The 16735-nt window shown below is 36.3% G+C and overlaps 1 protein-coding gene across 2 annotated transcripts in view; it reads right to left on the reverse strand.

Annotated features, from left to right (window-relative positions):
- The window catches only part of LOC123784132 (uncharacterized), a 351543-nt gene that overhangs the window by 310372 nt on the left and 24436 nt on the right, over nt 1-16735 (reverse strand). For both annotated transcript variants that reach the window (XR_006777399.2, XM_087861303.1), the window contains exon 2: nt 3147-3204. Coding sequence is in view for 1 of the 2 variants with exons in the window: in XM_087861303.1 (XP_087717429.1) it covers nt 3147-3160 (14 nt within the window). In the remaining variant the exon portion in view is untranslated. The remainder of the gene's footprint in view (nt 1-3146; nt 3205-16735) is intronic.

Genomic DNA, 16735 nt, shown 5'->3' on the forward strand with positions numbered 1-16735 from the left:
ATGGATGAAAGACCTAAATGTGAGACAGGAAACCATAAAAATCCTAGAGGACAACACAGGCAGAAACCTCTTTGACCTTGGTCACAACAACTTCTTAGTAGACACATCTCCAGAGGCAAGGGAAACAAAAGCAAAAATGAATTATTGGGACTTCATCAAGATAAAAAGCTTCTGCACAGGGAAGGAAATAATCAGCAAAACTAAAAGGCAGCCTATGGAATGGGAGAAGATATTTGCAAATGACATCTCTGATAAAGGGTTAGTATAAAAAAATCTATAAAGAACTTATCAAACTCAACACCCAAAAACCAAATAATCCAGTTAAGAAATGGGCAAAAGACATGAATAGACATCTTTCCAAAGAAGACATCCAGATGGCTAACAGACACATGAAAAGATGCTCAACATTATTATCATCAGGGAAATACAAAAACCATGTGAGATACCCCACCTCACACCTGTTAGAATGGCTAAAATTAACACAAGAAACAGCAGTTGCTGGCGAGGATTCAGAGAAAGGGGAACACTCTTGCATATTTGTAAGAGTGCAAACTGGTGCAGACACTCTGGAGAACAGTATGGAGCTTCCTCAAAAAGTTAAAAATAGAACGACCCTATGATCCAGCAATTGCACTACTAGATATTTACCCAGAGGATACAAAAATACAGATTTGAAGGGGTTCATGTACCCTGATGTTTATAGCAGCATTGTCAACAATAGTCAAACTATGGAGAGACCCCAAATGTCCATCAACCGATGAAAGGATAAAGAAGATGTGGTATATATATATTTATACAATGGATATTACTCAACCAACAAAAATAATGAGATCTTGCCATTTGCAATGATGTGGGTGGAGCTAGAGTGTATTACGCTAAGTGACATAACACAATCAGAGAAAGACCATAGATCTCACTCACGAGTGAGATCAGGCCAGAGAAAGACCAGAGAAATACCATATGATCTCACTCACATCTGGAATTTAAGAAAGAAAACATAAACCTATGGGAAGGGGTGGGGAGAGGGAGAGAGGGAAAAAAGCCTTAAGAGACTCTTAATGATAGAGAACAAACTGAGGGCTGATGGAGGGAGGTGGGTGGGGGATGGGCTAGATGGGTGATGAACACTGAATTTGCATATAAGTGATGAATCAGTGAATTCTACTTCAGAAATAAATATTGCACTGTATGTTAACTAAAATTTAAATTAAAAAAATAATATAAATGTATGGAATTGTTGAATCACTATGTTGTACACCTGAAACTAATATAACACTGGATGTCAACTACACTTCAATAATACATTTTTAAAAAATAAAATAATAATAATGATTATCTTTGGTTGGTGAGCTTTCCGGTGATTTTTAAATATATATTTCTTCCAAGTTTTTATGATGATTGTTTTTTACAAATACTGAAAACCATGAATTTTTAAAGCTACAAATTTTGATATATATAAATAAATGCATAAGGAGTCTTCACTTTCACATAGCTTATGATCTGTTGAAAACTCCAAAGGTAGCAAAACTGGGTTAATAATTATTAGCTAGTTTATTTTTAATGTCTACCAAAAGATGACACTATTGCGCATGTCCCTAAATAATAATGCTGTAAAAATAGGTTTCAAGTAGGACTAAAATTCTGCCTTTTAGAAAACTGGTACACTGGGAAAATGACCCAAGTGTCACCTCTGATTGAGAATTCTGACTTTTATTCTCATTGGATTTCTAGTCACTTTTAACTGAATGAAACTCGACCTTTGATTTACTCATGTCAGGTAAAAACTCAGGTATAATGTACCTGTTGAGCAAGTAGGACAAGAGGCAATTTCCCAATTGCTTAAAGGGGCCAGTAGGGCATAAAAATCCCTATGAAAACAGCAAAGGGAAATTCTTAAAGAATCTGATGGTGTCTTCAACACTGTGAGGTGGTGTCACTGGCACAGGAAGAATCTTGCTGGGACCTAAAGGCAAAGGAATCTTTCCAAACTGTAAGAAGTGATACTGCGTTTTTAGTTTTGTGCAGCTATTTCAGTGAGGGATTTTTTTATTCTTTCTTAGTTTAAGTGAACATATATCTTTTGGTTGTGAATATTGCTAACTTTCCATCCATTACATCATTATTCCATTAGGACAACAGCCCCCATGAAATGGAGCCATATATATGTATGTTAGCCACATTAGAAATCAAAAATCAAAACATTTTTGAATTATCTAATCTACTATTTACTATCTAATCTACTATTATACTACTACTTAATCTACTATCATCTAATCTATTATACTATTTATATTATAAAAATATATACATTTTTAAAATATTTATTTATGTATTTCGGAAAGAGAGAAAGTAAGCAGGGGGAGGGGCAGAGAGAGAGAGAGAGAAAAAATCCAAAGCAGACTCCCTGCTGAGCAAGGAGCCCAAGAAGGGGCTTGATTCTAGGGTCTCCAGATCATGACCCTAGCAGCAGAAATCAAGAGAGGGCCACTCAACCAACTGAGCCACCCAGGTGCCCCTTTATTCACATATTTATCTGTGTAGTGCATAATTACTGATTGTCTCCTCAGAAGCATCCCTACATTGCACTTTTAACAACCTTAATTTCCATTTCTGCAAGTTAAATTTATGCCAAATCCTGCAGGGGCACATGTAGATTAGGCTAAGCCAATGGAGCATTCCATTCCTCTAGCCATCATGACTGGTTCGATGGTAAGCGTGAAACTTGATCCTGTCCACTTAAAATGAAATTCATGACATTACGTGAGGATACCGGGGTAAAAAAATTCCCTATCATTCCTAAAAAGAAATAATGAGGAGTCGAGTAGACAAGGAACTTCTGGAAGACTTTTAGAAACACACAGAGAGTTTATCTTGGTATAAAGTAGAGTACAGCTGACCCTTGAACATGGCAGTTAGGGAAGCCAACTCCCCATCTTCTCAAAGTAAAAAATCCACAAACAACTTTGACTCCCCTAGAACTTAACTACTAATAGCCTACTGTTGACCAAAAGCCTTATCCATAACACAGTCAATTAACACATATTTTGTATTTATATGTATTATATACTGTAACAATAAAGTAAGCCAAAGAAAAGAAAATATTATGAAAATCATAAGAGAAAATAAATTTACAGTACTGTACTTACCAAAATATCTGCATGTAAGTGGATCCATGAAGTTCAAACCCAGTTGTTCAAGGGTTAACTGTAATTGAGAATAAAAAAAAAAAAATGGGTTCCATGTTAAATAATTAAATCACTAAATTTTCTTTTCTTTGAAAACAAAAGCAACTACATTTTATATAAATAATCTCATGTAAGACTCTTAAAAATTACAAATATCCAATCACCTTCATATAAAAGTAAAAATGTAGATCTAAACCAGTACTGCATGGGAATTCCTGACTCAAAGCCCGATCTCGTTCGGTAAGGTATGCTTGCCAAGTTCATGTGTATTCCAACCATGCTCATGCTTAACTTGATTATCAAATGTTTATTTCTTTTGATACATGGAAAGACATTTAATAAGCTATAAGGATACATTGTTGTCCTATTTCTCACTTGTTTCATCTCTACTTTTGAGATAGCACAATTACCTTTATATAACATTAGGAACTCTACTTTGGAAGAAAGCTCATACACATGTGCATAATCCCCTGGCCGTAAAAATGCAGGTCAGAATGTCACCTCCTTCTATAATTTCCCCTCACCTCCCATAGCTGGCTAAAGAAATGACTCCAAATAGCTCTCTACAGCATTTGATGAGTACCTAATGCAATATATTCCATTTATTTGTCTAGATGCCTAACTCTTCTTCTGAAATGCAGACTTTTTCATGACAAAGATTATGTCATAACTATCTCAATATTTTCAGTTACTAATTTCCAATTAGTAACTATCATTACTAATGTAACATTAGTAATAATGTTCTGACATATAATAGTCACTCAGTAAATATTTGTTAAATTGTGTTAAGAGTAGATCAACACAGTGAAGACTGCTTTTTCTGTTTTGGTTTGGTTTATACAGTGAAGAAATTACCATGGTAATTCTTCTCTTTCACGTTGTAAGCATAGCCTTTACGTTGTACAAACATAGCCTGAACTTAAATTTGTTTTGATCATTCAGGAAAAAAAAAAGAAAAAAAAGAAAACATCTGTGACAGGCTATAGAAGGCAAATCCTCTTTTTTTTTTTTTTTTTTTACACAGTATATATTCATGTATATTTTAACCAGTAAGATTTAGCATTTGTACATCTGAAGGGGATGTTATAATAAATTCATTTTTGTTAGTTATTTGTTGGTCTCTTTCAGACACTATTTCTTGTAAACAAATAAATAGAAGAAACATTATTTTTATTTCATTCTAAAGCTCACTAGAAGGGCACCTGGGTGGCTTAGTCGGTTAAGCACTTGCCTTCGGCTCAGGTCATGATCTCAGGGTCCTGGGATGGAGCCCTGCATCAGGCTCCCTGCTCAGCAGGAAGTCTGCTTGTTCCTTTCCCTCTGCCCCTCCCCCAGCTTGTACTTGTGTGCTTGTGTTCTCTCTTTCTCTTGCAAATAAATAAAATCTTAAAAAAATAAAATAAAGCTCACTAGGACTATAAGAACAAAGATGTTCAGAAATACATTCCACTTGGCTACGCTCAACAGTCGAGTGTTGTGTACATAGTACGCGGCATCATTTAACAATTCAATTATTGCAGCTTTTTTGGCCTGGTAACAATTCTAAACTTGAAAATAACAGTGTAGTATATAAAATATTCATGTTTTTCTTTTCAGACTGTTTAAATCTAAGGGGACAAACCATCTAGCCATCAAGAGAGAAGGTAAAGATATATAATTAGTTTCACTCCCAGGTCTTTCACAATCCTGATGTGACTTTCTCCAAACAAGCACCTTAGATTCATTGATTATTTCAGTGATAAAAATCAAGACAGCACTCCTTTTTCCTTTGTATCTCAAGAAACACAATAATGATTAATATTTATGGGAAGACACATGTAGAGAAAATTAGTCATCCAAAAACACAAATGCGGTAGCTAGATCCTTAAAAACAATCACTTTTTAAATCACACCTCTTGGTATCCAGACTTTCACACTGAATAGGAGCTGTCTCTGTGTGTCAATAGAATGAGGGTGAAAAGTGACGAGATGGGGCTTGCAAGGTTATAAGAAGCCTTGAGCTTCTGCTTTGGTCTCTTTCGGAACACTCTCTTAGGAAAAAGCTGGGCACCTGTGGAAGTCCTACTTCCATGACGTGGCTCCAAGCCAGCCACGTGGAGAGAATGTGTAGAGAACAAGATGCTGGGTCAGCCTCAGGGGTTCGAGCCTCTCCAGCCTAGGCACCCAGACATGTGAGCAAAGAAGCGTTTGGACATTTCACCCCAGCAGGCTGATGTGTGGATGAATGAAGGAACCCGTTTGGCGGGACCAAGACTCCAGGGATGCTCAGCTGTCGCCAACAGTGTAAACGACAGCACTTGATCCCCTAGTCATTATAGATCAGAGAGATGCTGCTCTTGCTGAGCTCTGCCCAATTTTCTGACTCCCAGAACTGTGAGTACAATAAAGTTGTGCTGCTTCATACCACTATGCTTTGGAGGGTTTGTTAGGCAGAAATAGAAAACTGGAAAAAATCAATAAGGGAAAAGAAGAGATAGGCATGATTAATAAATTTTGATAAAGATATTATTTTAGTGCCAGTGATTATTTTCCAAAATAACATTCACCAGTTTTTTCCTTCTAGTGGTCTAGAAAGGAAGCTAACTTTTCAAAAGCATGGCACATATGCTGGATCTATTGACCTACCTATACAGGAAATGAGGCTTCTAGGACCCCTGAGATATAACAGATGGCCTGCCAGATCCAATCAAGGCTTGTTCTTGCCTACAGAACAGGACTAGTGACCCCTGAAACTCAGCTTGTTGCAATGAGATTTGGTTTCATGTGTTTGACAGTGTCTAAGGGATTTCTACATCCTCTTATTCTAGAAAACAAAGCAATTAAGACATAAAGAGAAGACAGAAAGATGACTTGGTAAACCACATAAGCTGTGAAATAAACACATATAAACATTCCAAACATCTGGGTGTTTCTAAATCCTTCATATCTTAACATTAAAATACAGTGGTAATAACTAGTCCATATCACCTATACTATGGGAAATACTGTACTCCATACTTTTCTAATAAAAAAAAAAGGAAAAACCTGAATAGGCCTTTTATTGACCTCCTTATTTTCTCTGTAACAAATTGTTTGAACTATTCACAATGTCAGAGTAATCCCTATGTATGTGTTCAGTGATTATGTCAATAAATTATGTCATTCTGATACCTGATTAAAAATAAACATTTCATAGTTCTTCTAGATTTTTCCAACATCTGGTAGTATATGAAGAACATTTTCCATGGTTGACAATATATTTTAAATACTTTGTATATTTAAGCATCCTTGCAACAATTATTGATTAAGTACCTATTATTTAGCAAGCACTGTGCCAGGAAGTGAGAATACAGCTATGAGCAAAACAATGTGCTTGTGCTAATGGAGTTTAGAGCCTAGGGTAGGATTCAGTCATTACCTATAACCCATGAAAAAAGTGTTACAAAGGACAAAGAAAAAAAAAGAGTTTTGTAATATGGGTGTCAGTAAAGACTTCTTACAGAAATGACTTTTCATCTGAGGTCTGATGGATAAGAAAGCATGTCCTAAGCAGAGCAGGTAGCAAAGCGACTCATGTTCTGGGTCAGCAAAGAGTACGTGGAAGGCCAACAAATGGGAGAGTGCACAGGATACTCAAGCAACTCAAGGAGACACAGGCTGATGGATAGAGGACATAGTGGTATGGGACAGCCCTGTAGAAATAGGCCAGATCTTACATGACTGGTAGAACCTATTAAGGATTTAATTTTTGTTCTATAAAAAATGTGAGGCATCGGAGGATTTTAATCAGAGAAATGGCAAGATTTAGATTAAAAATGCAATGTTATTGGCCATGTTGTAGAAAATAGATTGTGAATGAATAAATAATTTAGAAGGCTACTAAAATAGCCCGTGTGATAAATGATGGTAGTTTCTAACATGTGTTGTATAGATATGGAAATGAATAGACCCAGAGTGTTTACAAGAGGAAGAATTATCTGCATTTTTTAACTGAATTGAATATGACAAGTGGGAAAGTAAGGTGTAAAAGGGTTTGAGCTTGAACAACTGTAAACATAAAGATGGCTGTTGGCTGAGGTAAAGAACTCTGGAGGAAGACTAGGTTTATTGTGGGAATATCTGATATACTGCCATCTTATATTTGTGGTGCCTTTGGGTCATCCAATTAGGGATATAAAATCAGCAACTGAACACGTAAACAAGAACTCAGAGGTGTGGCCAGAGCTGGGCATAAATATTTGGGAGTTACTATATTGGTAATTGAAGCTATGGTAAGAATAAGAGCACCTAGGAGGAGAATATAGGATGCGAAGAGAAAGGGACATTGAATAACCTGAAATTCAAAGGCTAGATAAAAGAGCATAAGCCAGCAAAGAGACTGGCAAAGTGCAGCCAGAGAATTCGGAACAAACCCTGGAGAATGACATGGAATCCAAAAGAAGAATTTCAAGAGTGTCAAACACTGCTTGAGAGGTTAAATATGCATTGGCTCCAGTTATATGGAAGTTACTGGTTACCTTAGCGAGAGGCCTGTTAGGAAGGATGAGGAGTGGTGGTAATGGGAGATCTAGATTAGAGTGACTTGGAGAACACATCTGGGGTTCATAATTGAAGATAGAATACACAGATAACTCTTAAGAAATCTAGACGTGGAAAGACATGGAAAGAAAGCATGAAATAGAGGTGAAGGGAAACGTGGTATTGAGGAGGTCGTGGGCATGTGTATGTATTTGTGGAATGCGCTTTTTTTTTTTTTTTTTTAGATGAGAAGAGCTGAGCATGCTTGAATACCTTTCCCGAAAGGGGACAATCTGGCCGAATTGCTCCAGTAATGCAATAAAGGCATTGCAATAAAGAAAGAAGAAAAAAAAAAAAAGACAAGGACTTAGTAGGAAGGGATATGCTGACAATAGAAAAAAGATGAGAAGTACTTCTAGAGTAAGGATCCAGAAAAGCGCAGGAACCAAAAACAGGGTATAGATAAATGTCTAGCAGAGCATGATCACATCAACCAATATTATCAGATAGTGTATATTTCCATTCTTCTGTCCCTATCTTCCAAATTCCCTAGCATCAAGTCAGAAAACCAACATATTTACATTGCTATGAGTAAATTCACATCTCCATTGTCATAGGAACAGATTTAGTCCCCAAATACAAATAAACATGTTCAATTATAAATTTTTTAATAAAACAATTTAATGACTCGATATTTAATACAAATGTATTGTAGTTCTATGACAAGTAAAATTTTTGGAAAATTCCTATTGATTTCTAGAAGTTTGTGTTTCTCATTAAATCACACCCAATTAATAATTTTTTGTTAAAAAATATTTTAAATCCAAGTTACTGCAAATTCATAGGAACATAATGCTGATTTTCTTGTTACTCGAACTAAAATGAGTTGTATTTTTCTTTTACTTCTTGGTTCTACAGAGAAGACAGATTAAAATTGCTTTTTAGCCAGCAACAAAAAGGAAAGAAGTATAGCTACATGAAACATCTTAGAGGAATCTCAAAAACATGTGAGCAAAAAAAGCCAGACACAAAAAAGCTCTACAGTTTGATGTGTTGGTTACATACCATATACATTTTTATTATCATGCTATACATTTAGGATCTTTGCATTTTATTGCATGTAAATTACATGTCGGTAAGATTTCACTTAAGTATTTCCATTAAAATTCAATAACAAAAGGAATTTTGTATTTTTAATTAATACTGTTTTTGTCCTATTACTTTACAAAAGAGATCAGTGTCTCTTCAGAATTGGGCTTATTTTGGGGGGCCACCAATTCTTCCCCAGCCTGCACTATCTGGGGTCACATTTCTATGGTAGGCATTAAGCCATTTCAGAGTCCCCATGTATATCTGAGAATCAAACAGGGGACACTCTGTTCCATCAGGTACAAACAAATATATCAGTTGTGTTTCCTCTCCCTCAGACTCCACACTCAACTACCATTCCTGACCATCCTGGCAGCTTAGGAACTACTGCTTCCCTTCAAGAAGAGTCTGTTGGAGGAAGTCAACAAGAAGACGTGACCGCTAGTTGACCCACCAGCTGGACTTGGGCAATTGGAGGCTCCCCATCCCTTCCTGTGACCTTGGAATGTGTATTCCACTTGACTTCCCTGCTCCCAAAAGCTGCACCCAGCATATAGCCTTGAGATAGAAATGTGGTGCTGAGGCTATGCAGACTGGGTACCCAGTTAAAGCCTCCGTATAACTTCTAAGATTCTGGAGGGTGGGTGCAGAGATTTACTCATATTGTGGCTGCCCAAGACAAGCCTCATATATAAGTTCCCTTGCTTATTAAACCCGCCACCTACCAGTCTGGAGTGGTCTGCCTCTTTCTCAGGTCTCTTCCCAGATTATATCCAGGAAGCCCCTGAGACTGCGAACTAACAACGACTCTACACTAAGGCGGCTTATCTGGAAGGAAGTAAAAAGAGCAGCACCCTCCTTTTGCCACATTTCCCAGTTACACAGCAGGCTCAACCCTTCACTTACATATCATAGCTGAGATTTCACTGTGTACTTACTGCCCTTCCCTTGCCAGATTCAATCATCCTGAACAGGAGGGCTCTGAAAATACTAATAATTGTCCATATCTTCAGCCATCAATTCCTACCCAAGGATAAGCCTCATCCCAGTTTGATTATTCTGTGGGAACAGTTATTGCTTTGGGAAAAACTGCAATCCCCTAAAAGCAGAGTTGTGTATTCCACCGTGGATCCAAATAGGACAAGTGCATCAGAGCTGAAGAGTCTACCTGCAGGACAGCTTCTTTAATCCAGATATAAGTAGCTACATACTAACTGGTGTTGAGCTTTGCAGAATAACAAATTCTTCTTTAGCTACTTCTTCAGCAAGAGGTGATGATTAAATCTAAGCATCTTCTTACTTTTACTAGCTCTCTCACCTCTTCATCTCAGAACCACACACACCAGAACAAGCAGAGTTCACAAGGGCAGTGCATTATATCCATACAAGGGAAATAAGTCTCCAACACATAGCTTGGCACAGCCATTAACAATAGTCCACATTATTGGATGAGAAAACTAGTTTCTCAATCTAAAATACAAGTGCCCATGATTTCACTATTTATTCATTAATAATGGGTGGTTTTATTTGCTTTAAGAGTGTAAACAGGGCCCCTTATAACACACTTTCCCCTGAGCATCCGCTCCCCCCACTTCAAAAGACAACTTTTTTTCCCAAATACAAAATTCAAGGTTCTCTTTGGAGAGACAAAGCTTTTTTAAGTCTTTCAACCATAGTTCTTATCAGTGTCTGCCTTTAAATATTTTTTTAAATTTTTAGGGATGAATTCGAGATAGATCATTCTGCTGCCAACACAAAAAATCATGCTAGCATGCCCTTCACAACCATTTCAAATACCACAAAATATGAAACTTTATTTGAACTTTATTTGAATGTATTAGTGACTATATCTAGGCCCACTCACTTAGTATTTAAATGCCCTAAAAATGAGATTTTGAAAGAAAAAGAGAGATGATAATAATCATAATGATTTTAAAAAATCGATGAAAAAAGGGGAAAAGGGAACTGGTGGAAAAAAAGGAGAATGAAAAAGTAGAGACTAAGAACAAAAGGTAAAAAGAGTAGGAAGATGACCATGACTGAAACATCCTGAAATCTGCATCACTCTTTACAATATATGTCCTGGAGCATCTTCACCCTTGTGGTTTTCAGTAAAATGTTCTAAACCTACCTTGTAGATTTTGCTTTCTTCTATTTTATTCAACAACATAAGCAACAGAACATGTCATTTTAAAAAATGAACATACTTTTCTCAGATTTAGCTTTCATAAATTAATTACATGCTCCCTAGTGTTTTCACAGCACAACATCTAGGAAAATGACTGTATTTCCACAGCTACGACTTGTTCTTCACAGCCCTGATTTCTCACTGTTATTTTCTGCTGCAACGTAAAGAGGTCTAACTTCATTCCTGGACAAAGGAATGAAGAGGAGGATAATAATAAGCATATTCATAGCAGTAATAACTTAATAACTAACATGTTGTCAGATACTGAGTCAAACACTTTATAAAACTTTACCTTTCCTGATCTTATGAATAATGCTGTCAGGTTGATATTACAGTTGCGAAAACTGAGACTCGCGGATGTTAAGAAACTTGATCCAAACTCTAGACAGTCTCGGAATCCAGTCTGTCTTACGGTCGAGTCAGCACACTTTCCACTACACCAGCTGAGATTTTTTCAAGAGATTCTCAACCATGCCTTCCCTAACCCATCAGGGGATACCCACACCATGCCTTACTTTTCATTCTGCCTCTTCTACAAATCCTTCTTATCATTCATCCTGAAAATCTAAAAAATCCTTAGGTTTGTTCATTCTATCAGCTCCTGTCTAAAGCTAGGGTGATTTTGAAAACAGTCATGAACATGGCTCTGATTCAGTTTGTGCATAATAACCCTGCATTACATTGACAGTAGATTCTTTTTTTCCATGTATTATGGGCCTCAAAATCACGTCCAAATTGCTAGCCACATTATTGATAAGACTCTTCTCACTGCAAACATTCCCTAAATACATTCCCAATGGACTACATTCTTGCCTGGATACACAGTTTCTTTAATGTGTGGGACTCATAAGGTAGAACTGGAAAGTCTTCTGCATGACAGAAACTTGTAGTCTCATGAAGGCAGTTTCTACAAGGCTACACAGACAGACATATAAAGATAGACAGCAGGACTCGGGATGTCAAATGTCATTTCTGAAGGAAAAAAATCGTCTCTGATTCATGTATCTGCTTGGCCAAATTTCTATTCAAAAATCAAAGAAATGAATTGGGAGCTCTTGGAAGAAAGCCTATAAATGCTGTTCAGCCAATTCCCCAAGATAATAGCAGGCATTGCACCATGTTTGTTTGGTCCTTAACACAGAAAACCACAAAACTTGTTTTTATTTTTATATTTTTATAGAAAAGATGGTTAAATGGAAAGTTACTGCCTTGTTTTGCTTAAAAGGAAAAAAGGATACAGGTTTTTAATTTTCTTTTATGAATTGAAAGCTATTTCAAAATATAGAATAGTCCAAGTATAATAGGAAGGAAATGAACAGAGGCCTTAAACTTCTATCTCTTTTTGTTTTGACACATCCACAATTGAACATGGCATTCAGTATATCTTACAATGGTGAAACAGAAGAATACAGTAGTAATGAACAGTGCTTAACACGGTCTGTTTCATTTTTTGAGACAGAAATGTCCTGTAGAATGAGTTTAAAGAAATGAAATTTTATAAAAAGGAGATAGAAGGAAAATATTGGGCATAAACTATGACTCTGCTAGGTTTCTGAAGCTGTAAAGCAGACAGAAGAAAAAGTAAATAAATCTATAGAAATGTAATTGGCATGCAACCTGTTTAGAGAGAAAAGATATTTGAACAAAAGCTGTCTTAGCAATTACCTGGATCCTGATCTTGTAACAAGGTTTAGAAATGAACAAAAAAGATGCAAATTAATAAATAAGGAAGGAAAACTAAAGGAAGGAGAAAGAAAAAATAAGTTGCAGAAAACATGAGAAAAAGTTTATACATTTTTAAAAGAAAAATAACTGTTTTAAAGAATAAAAATTGTGCACATGGTGAGAAATAGGGATAACACATCATCATAAGTTGCCTTAACATATATCATCTAACATTAAGAAAGAAATCTGGACAACTTCAATAACCCCACAGATAATTCCTAATTGTGCCAAAAACACAAACAAAATAAAACACCAAAACCAAAAAGGCATCAATTGCTCCTATAAGCATTCCTGTTAACTGTCTACTCCTGAACGAATCTGTAAAATTTTTAATAAAGTTACACTTTATATTTAATGGAGTATGGGCTTTCAAATTTCTCCTCATGAGCCATTTGAATACCTACCAAGTAAGTATTCAACTGATATAGACTTTAACTGATATAGATCACTAAGAATTAAGACATTTTAGATCTGGAAACAAGCTTGGAGTTCATATAGTCATAAAATCACACCAAATTAAGTGAAAAGAGAGATCATCTCATGTAACTCCCACATGGGGATGGGTTTCTCCATATAATTTTTCCATTAGATAATCATTAAACCTATGTTTGATAATTCATTTATTTTCGTATCCTTCACTTTATAGGTAATAAAGATACCACCCCAGGAAGATTAATATTTTGTTTCAGTTAAGAAAAATTGCTCTGATAAACATATAATTCTTAGAGTCAAATCGATTTTGAAAATGTTGAAATTTAAACAACAGTAAAGATACTAATCCACTGCACGGCATTGTAGGACTTTATTTTACTAATTTACATTTTAATTCCCCAAGAGAGAATATAGTGAGATGGGTTTCTCAAGACCACCAAATATTTGTTTTTGTTTGAAGAAGTTGGGAGGAGAGACGGTGATAGGACTTGAGGGGTACAATTTATGAAACTAGTTTTCCTCCGAATATATTTTGAGAACGTTGATCGAAGTGGCTTTTCCAAGCACATACTGTGTGTGACCTAAATCTCAAAACTCAGGTATTAGTTTTAAGCCCATTTGTTTCTGTGCTTGCATTAGACAAGAAATTTAGCTTTTGATCATTTTCTACATAAAAGATTTTGAATTTCTATGAGTTCAATGAACTTCCTTCTATGACTCTTTATGGATGGCTAAACCACACATATTGTTTTGATGAAAATAAAAGAGGGGGCTGGGGGATTGCTTATGTGGTTCTCAGTCTCAAATGATCTGCCTACACCTATCTGAACTTGACTAATCAGAGGTTGATCTGAATGCACCAGAAAAGAGAACTTGTACCCAGAAATCTTTAGCTTTATGTGTCATCCATGCCTCTGTATTCCAACTGACAAATGTTTCTCTAAGAAAATTAAAGTTCTGTTAGGAGAGACCTGAGTAAACTGTCAAAATAGGAGTTAATAGGTATCAAGAAAAAAGCATAAGGAACTATGCATAGGACAAGGGAGGTAGAATCTAGAAACTGGAAAGGAACTGAAGAAAATATCAGCTTAAATTCTGCCTACACCAATACGGTAACCCGACACTGCTCCATTAATGATAATTCTGCTCTTCTAGGTCTTGCCAACGTGTTCTATCGTATTCAGTGTTCAGATTGAGGGCTCCAAAATTTGACACAGGACTACATTAGGGTTTTTATTTAACATAATTTTTTTTCATTTTTTCACAAGCATGTGTCATTTTGGCATTGTGAAAAAAAAAACTTCTAAAATGTCAAAAGATACTTAAGAACAAAATCTATGCAATATTAGAAAATTATAATGGGCCACTTACACGATTCCATATAATCAGAAAACAACTTCATTAAATTTTCACGATCCTATTCCCTAATAAATTATCTGTTGCCCTTTCTCTTTAACAATTGGCCATAACAGCAGTCACAGAAAAGAACAATTTCCTCAGAAAAAAATAAATAAATAAAAACCCCACTTCAGCCATTGTTTAGAAATGTAAATTGGTGACCAAAGACAAGTATAAAGCAAAGATCAGAAGTCTTTTTATAAGAAACCGTGGCAGTAAACATATAATGATAAAACATTTTATGTCAGCTGATATAATTATGAAAACTGGCATCCTTTCCCATGTAGAAAATCTCAATAAAAATTTCCTAAGAAGAAGTTTATTTGATTTGTACTACTCTGATTCTATTATGAAGCCCAACAATATCATCTAGTGCCAATAACATCAACTACTGGCCATTCCCTGTTTGGGATCATTATTGCCAAAGGAATAAAAATGTCATTGAATGACTTAATTATTCAATAACTCAAAATATCAAAAACAATTGTCTAATTCATATATGCTTGACTCTTCCACATATATCTTCCCTAATTTTTCCTTTAATTCAACATTCACTAATTAAACACATGTTCTCAACAAGGCCCAGCCCTCAGTCTCCACGACCTACCCATGTTTGAAAGCTACTCTGAGAGCTGAGTGAAAGAAAAGTGCTGCTCTAATTTCACTTAAAATAAGAACAGCTAACCTGTGATAATAGCCAGAGCAAATTCTGCATTGACAAGAAGTACTTTACTTCAAGATTTAATTTTGACCTCAAAAACATATCTTCGCCAAGTGTCTAAAAAAGGACTCACCCCAGGTGTCAATAAACTGACTTGACAAGACACATGATGACATTCAAGTACCTGGGTGAATGTAGAACTTACTTTTTCCCCCTACTCTATTGAGAAATAATCGGTATACATCTCTAAGTTTAAAGAATATAGCATGATGGTTTGATTTACACATATTGTGAAATGATTACCACTATAGATTCAGCTAACATCCATCTTCTCATACAGATACAGTAAAAAAGAAAGAAAAAAATGGAAAAAAAATTCTCCTTGTGATGAGAACTTGGGATTTTATCTCGTAACAACTTTCCTGTATGTCATACAGCAGTGTCAGCCAGAGTCATTGTGTTGTACATGACATCCCCAGTACTTATTTATCTTATAACCAGAAGTTTGTACCTTTTGACCACCTTCCCCCAATTCCACCACCCCTACATTCCACCTCTGGTAATCACAGTTGTTTTTTTCTGTGAGTTTTCTTTTTCTTTTTAAAGATGCCACATATAAACGAGATCATATAGTATTTATCTTTCTCTGAGTTATTTCACTAAACATAATGCATTGAAGTTCCCTTTGTTACTACGGTAGGATTTCCTCATTTTTTTATGGTTGAATAATACTCATATGAGTATTAATTCATAACCAAGGCTGAGGGCAGCTCCCAGCCCCTCCCAATCAGAAAGCCTGTTTGGAAAATTGAGTGTAGCCTGGAGTAGCTCCTCCGCTCTTCCCCAGGCAAGAGAGCTGAGACATAGCCCTTCCTACTGTGGAGAGTATCTTCCAATCCCGTATGACCAGAAGGAATGATGACAACTCCTGGAAGCTGTGCAACCCACTGATGCTCCAATCTGGAGAAAGGTAAGCAGAGTTAGTAGTTTGCAAAAAGAAGTCAGTGGCTCTGGCTCAGCCAGGGAACTTGGGGTGCAGGTTGGCTTGAGTTGAGATACCAAACAAAGAGCTTTACCAGCTTTAAAGCTTCTTCCTCCATTGCACCTGGGCAGGAAATCTAATTTTTTGCCCCAGTCATCACTGAATACAGCCTTTAGTCTGTCTAACCAGGGAAGCTAACCAGAGCAAATGGGAAACATAGCCTATTCAACAGCCCTATGTATAATGCCACTTGAACAGAGAACACAGCCATGGCTTCCCTAGTCTGCAGATCAAAACTGGTGGTCCCAGCTGACTAGGGAATTCAGTGCACACTCTATCCTGATTTGAGCCCTTAAACCCAAGCTCTGTAGACCCTGGGCCCTGGCTTGCTGCCCTATCAGGGCAGGGAAACTAATTCATAGTCCCATCTAGACTGAATGTAGTACCCAGTCCTGACCATAGTCATCAAAAAATATGGTACTGGCATAACAATAGACAAAATAATAGAAAAGGATCAAGATCTCAGAAATAAACCCAAGTCTATATGGTCAAGTAACATTTGAAAAGGGAGCCAAGAA

Source organism: Ursus americanus, chromosome 4, assembly GCF_024610735.1.
Source record: "Ursus americanus isolate L20-20 chromosome 4, mUrsAme1.1.p, whole genome shotgun sequence".
Lineage (NCBI taxonomy): Eukaryota > Metazoa > Chordata > Mammalia > Carnivora > Ursidae > Ursus > Ursus americanus.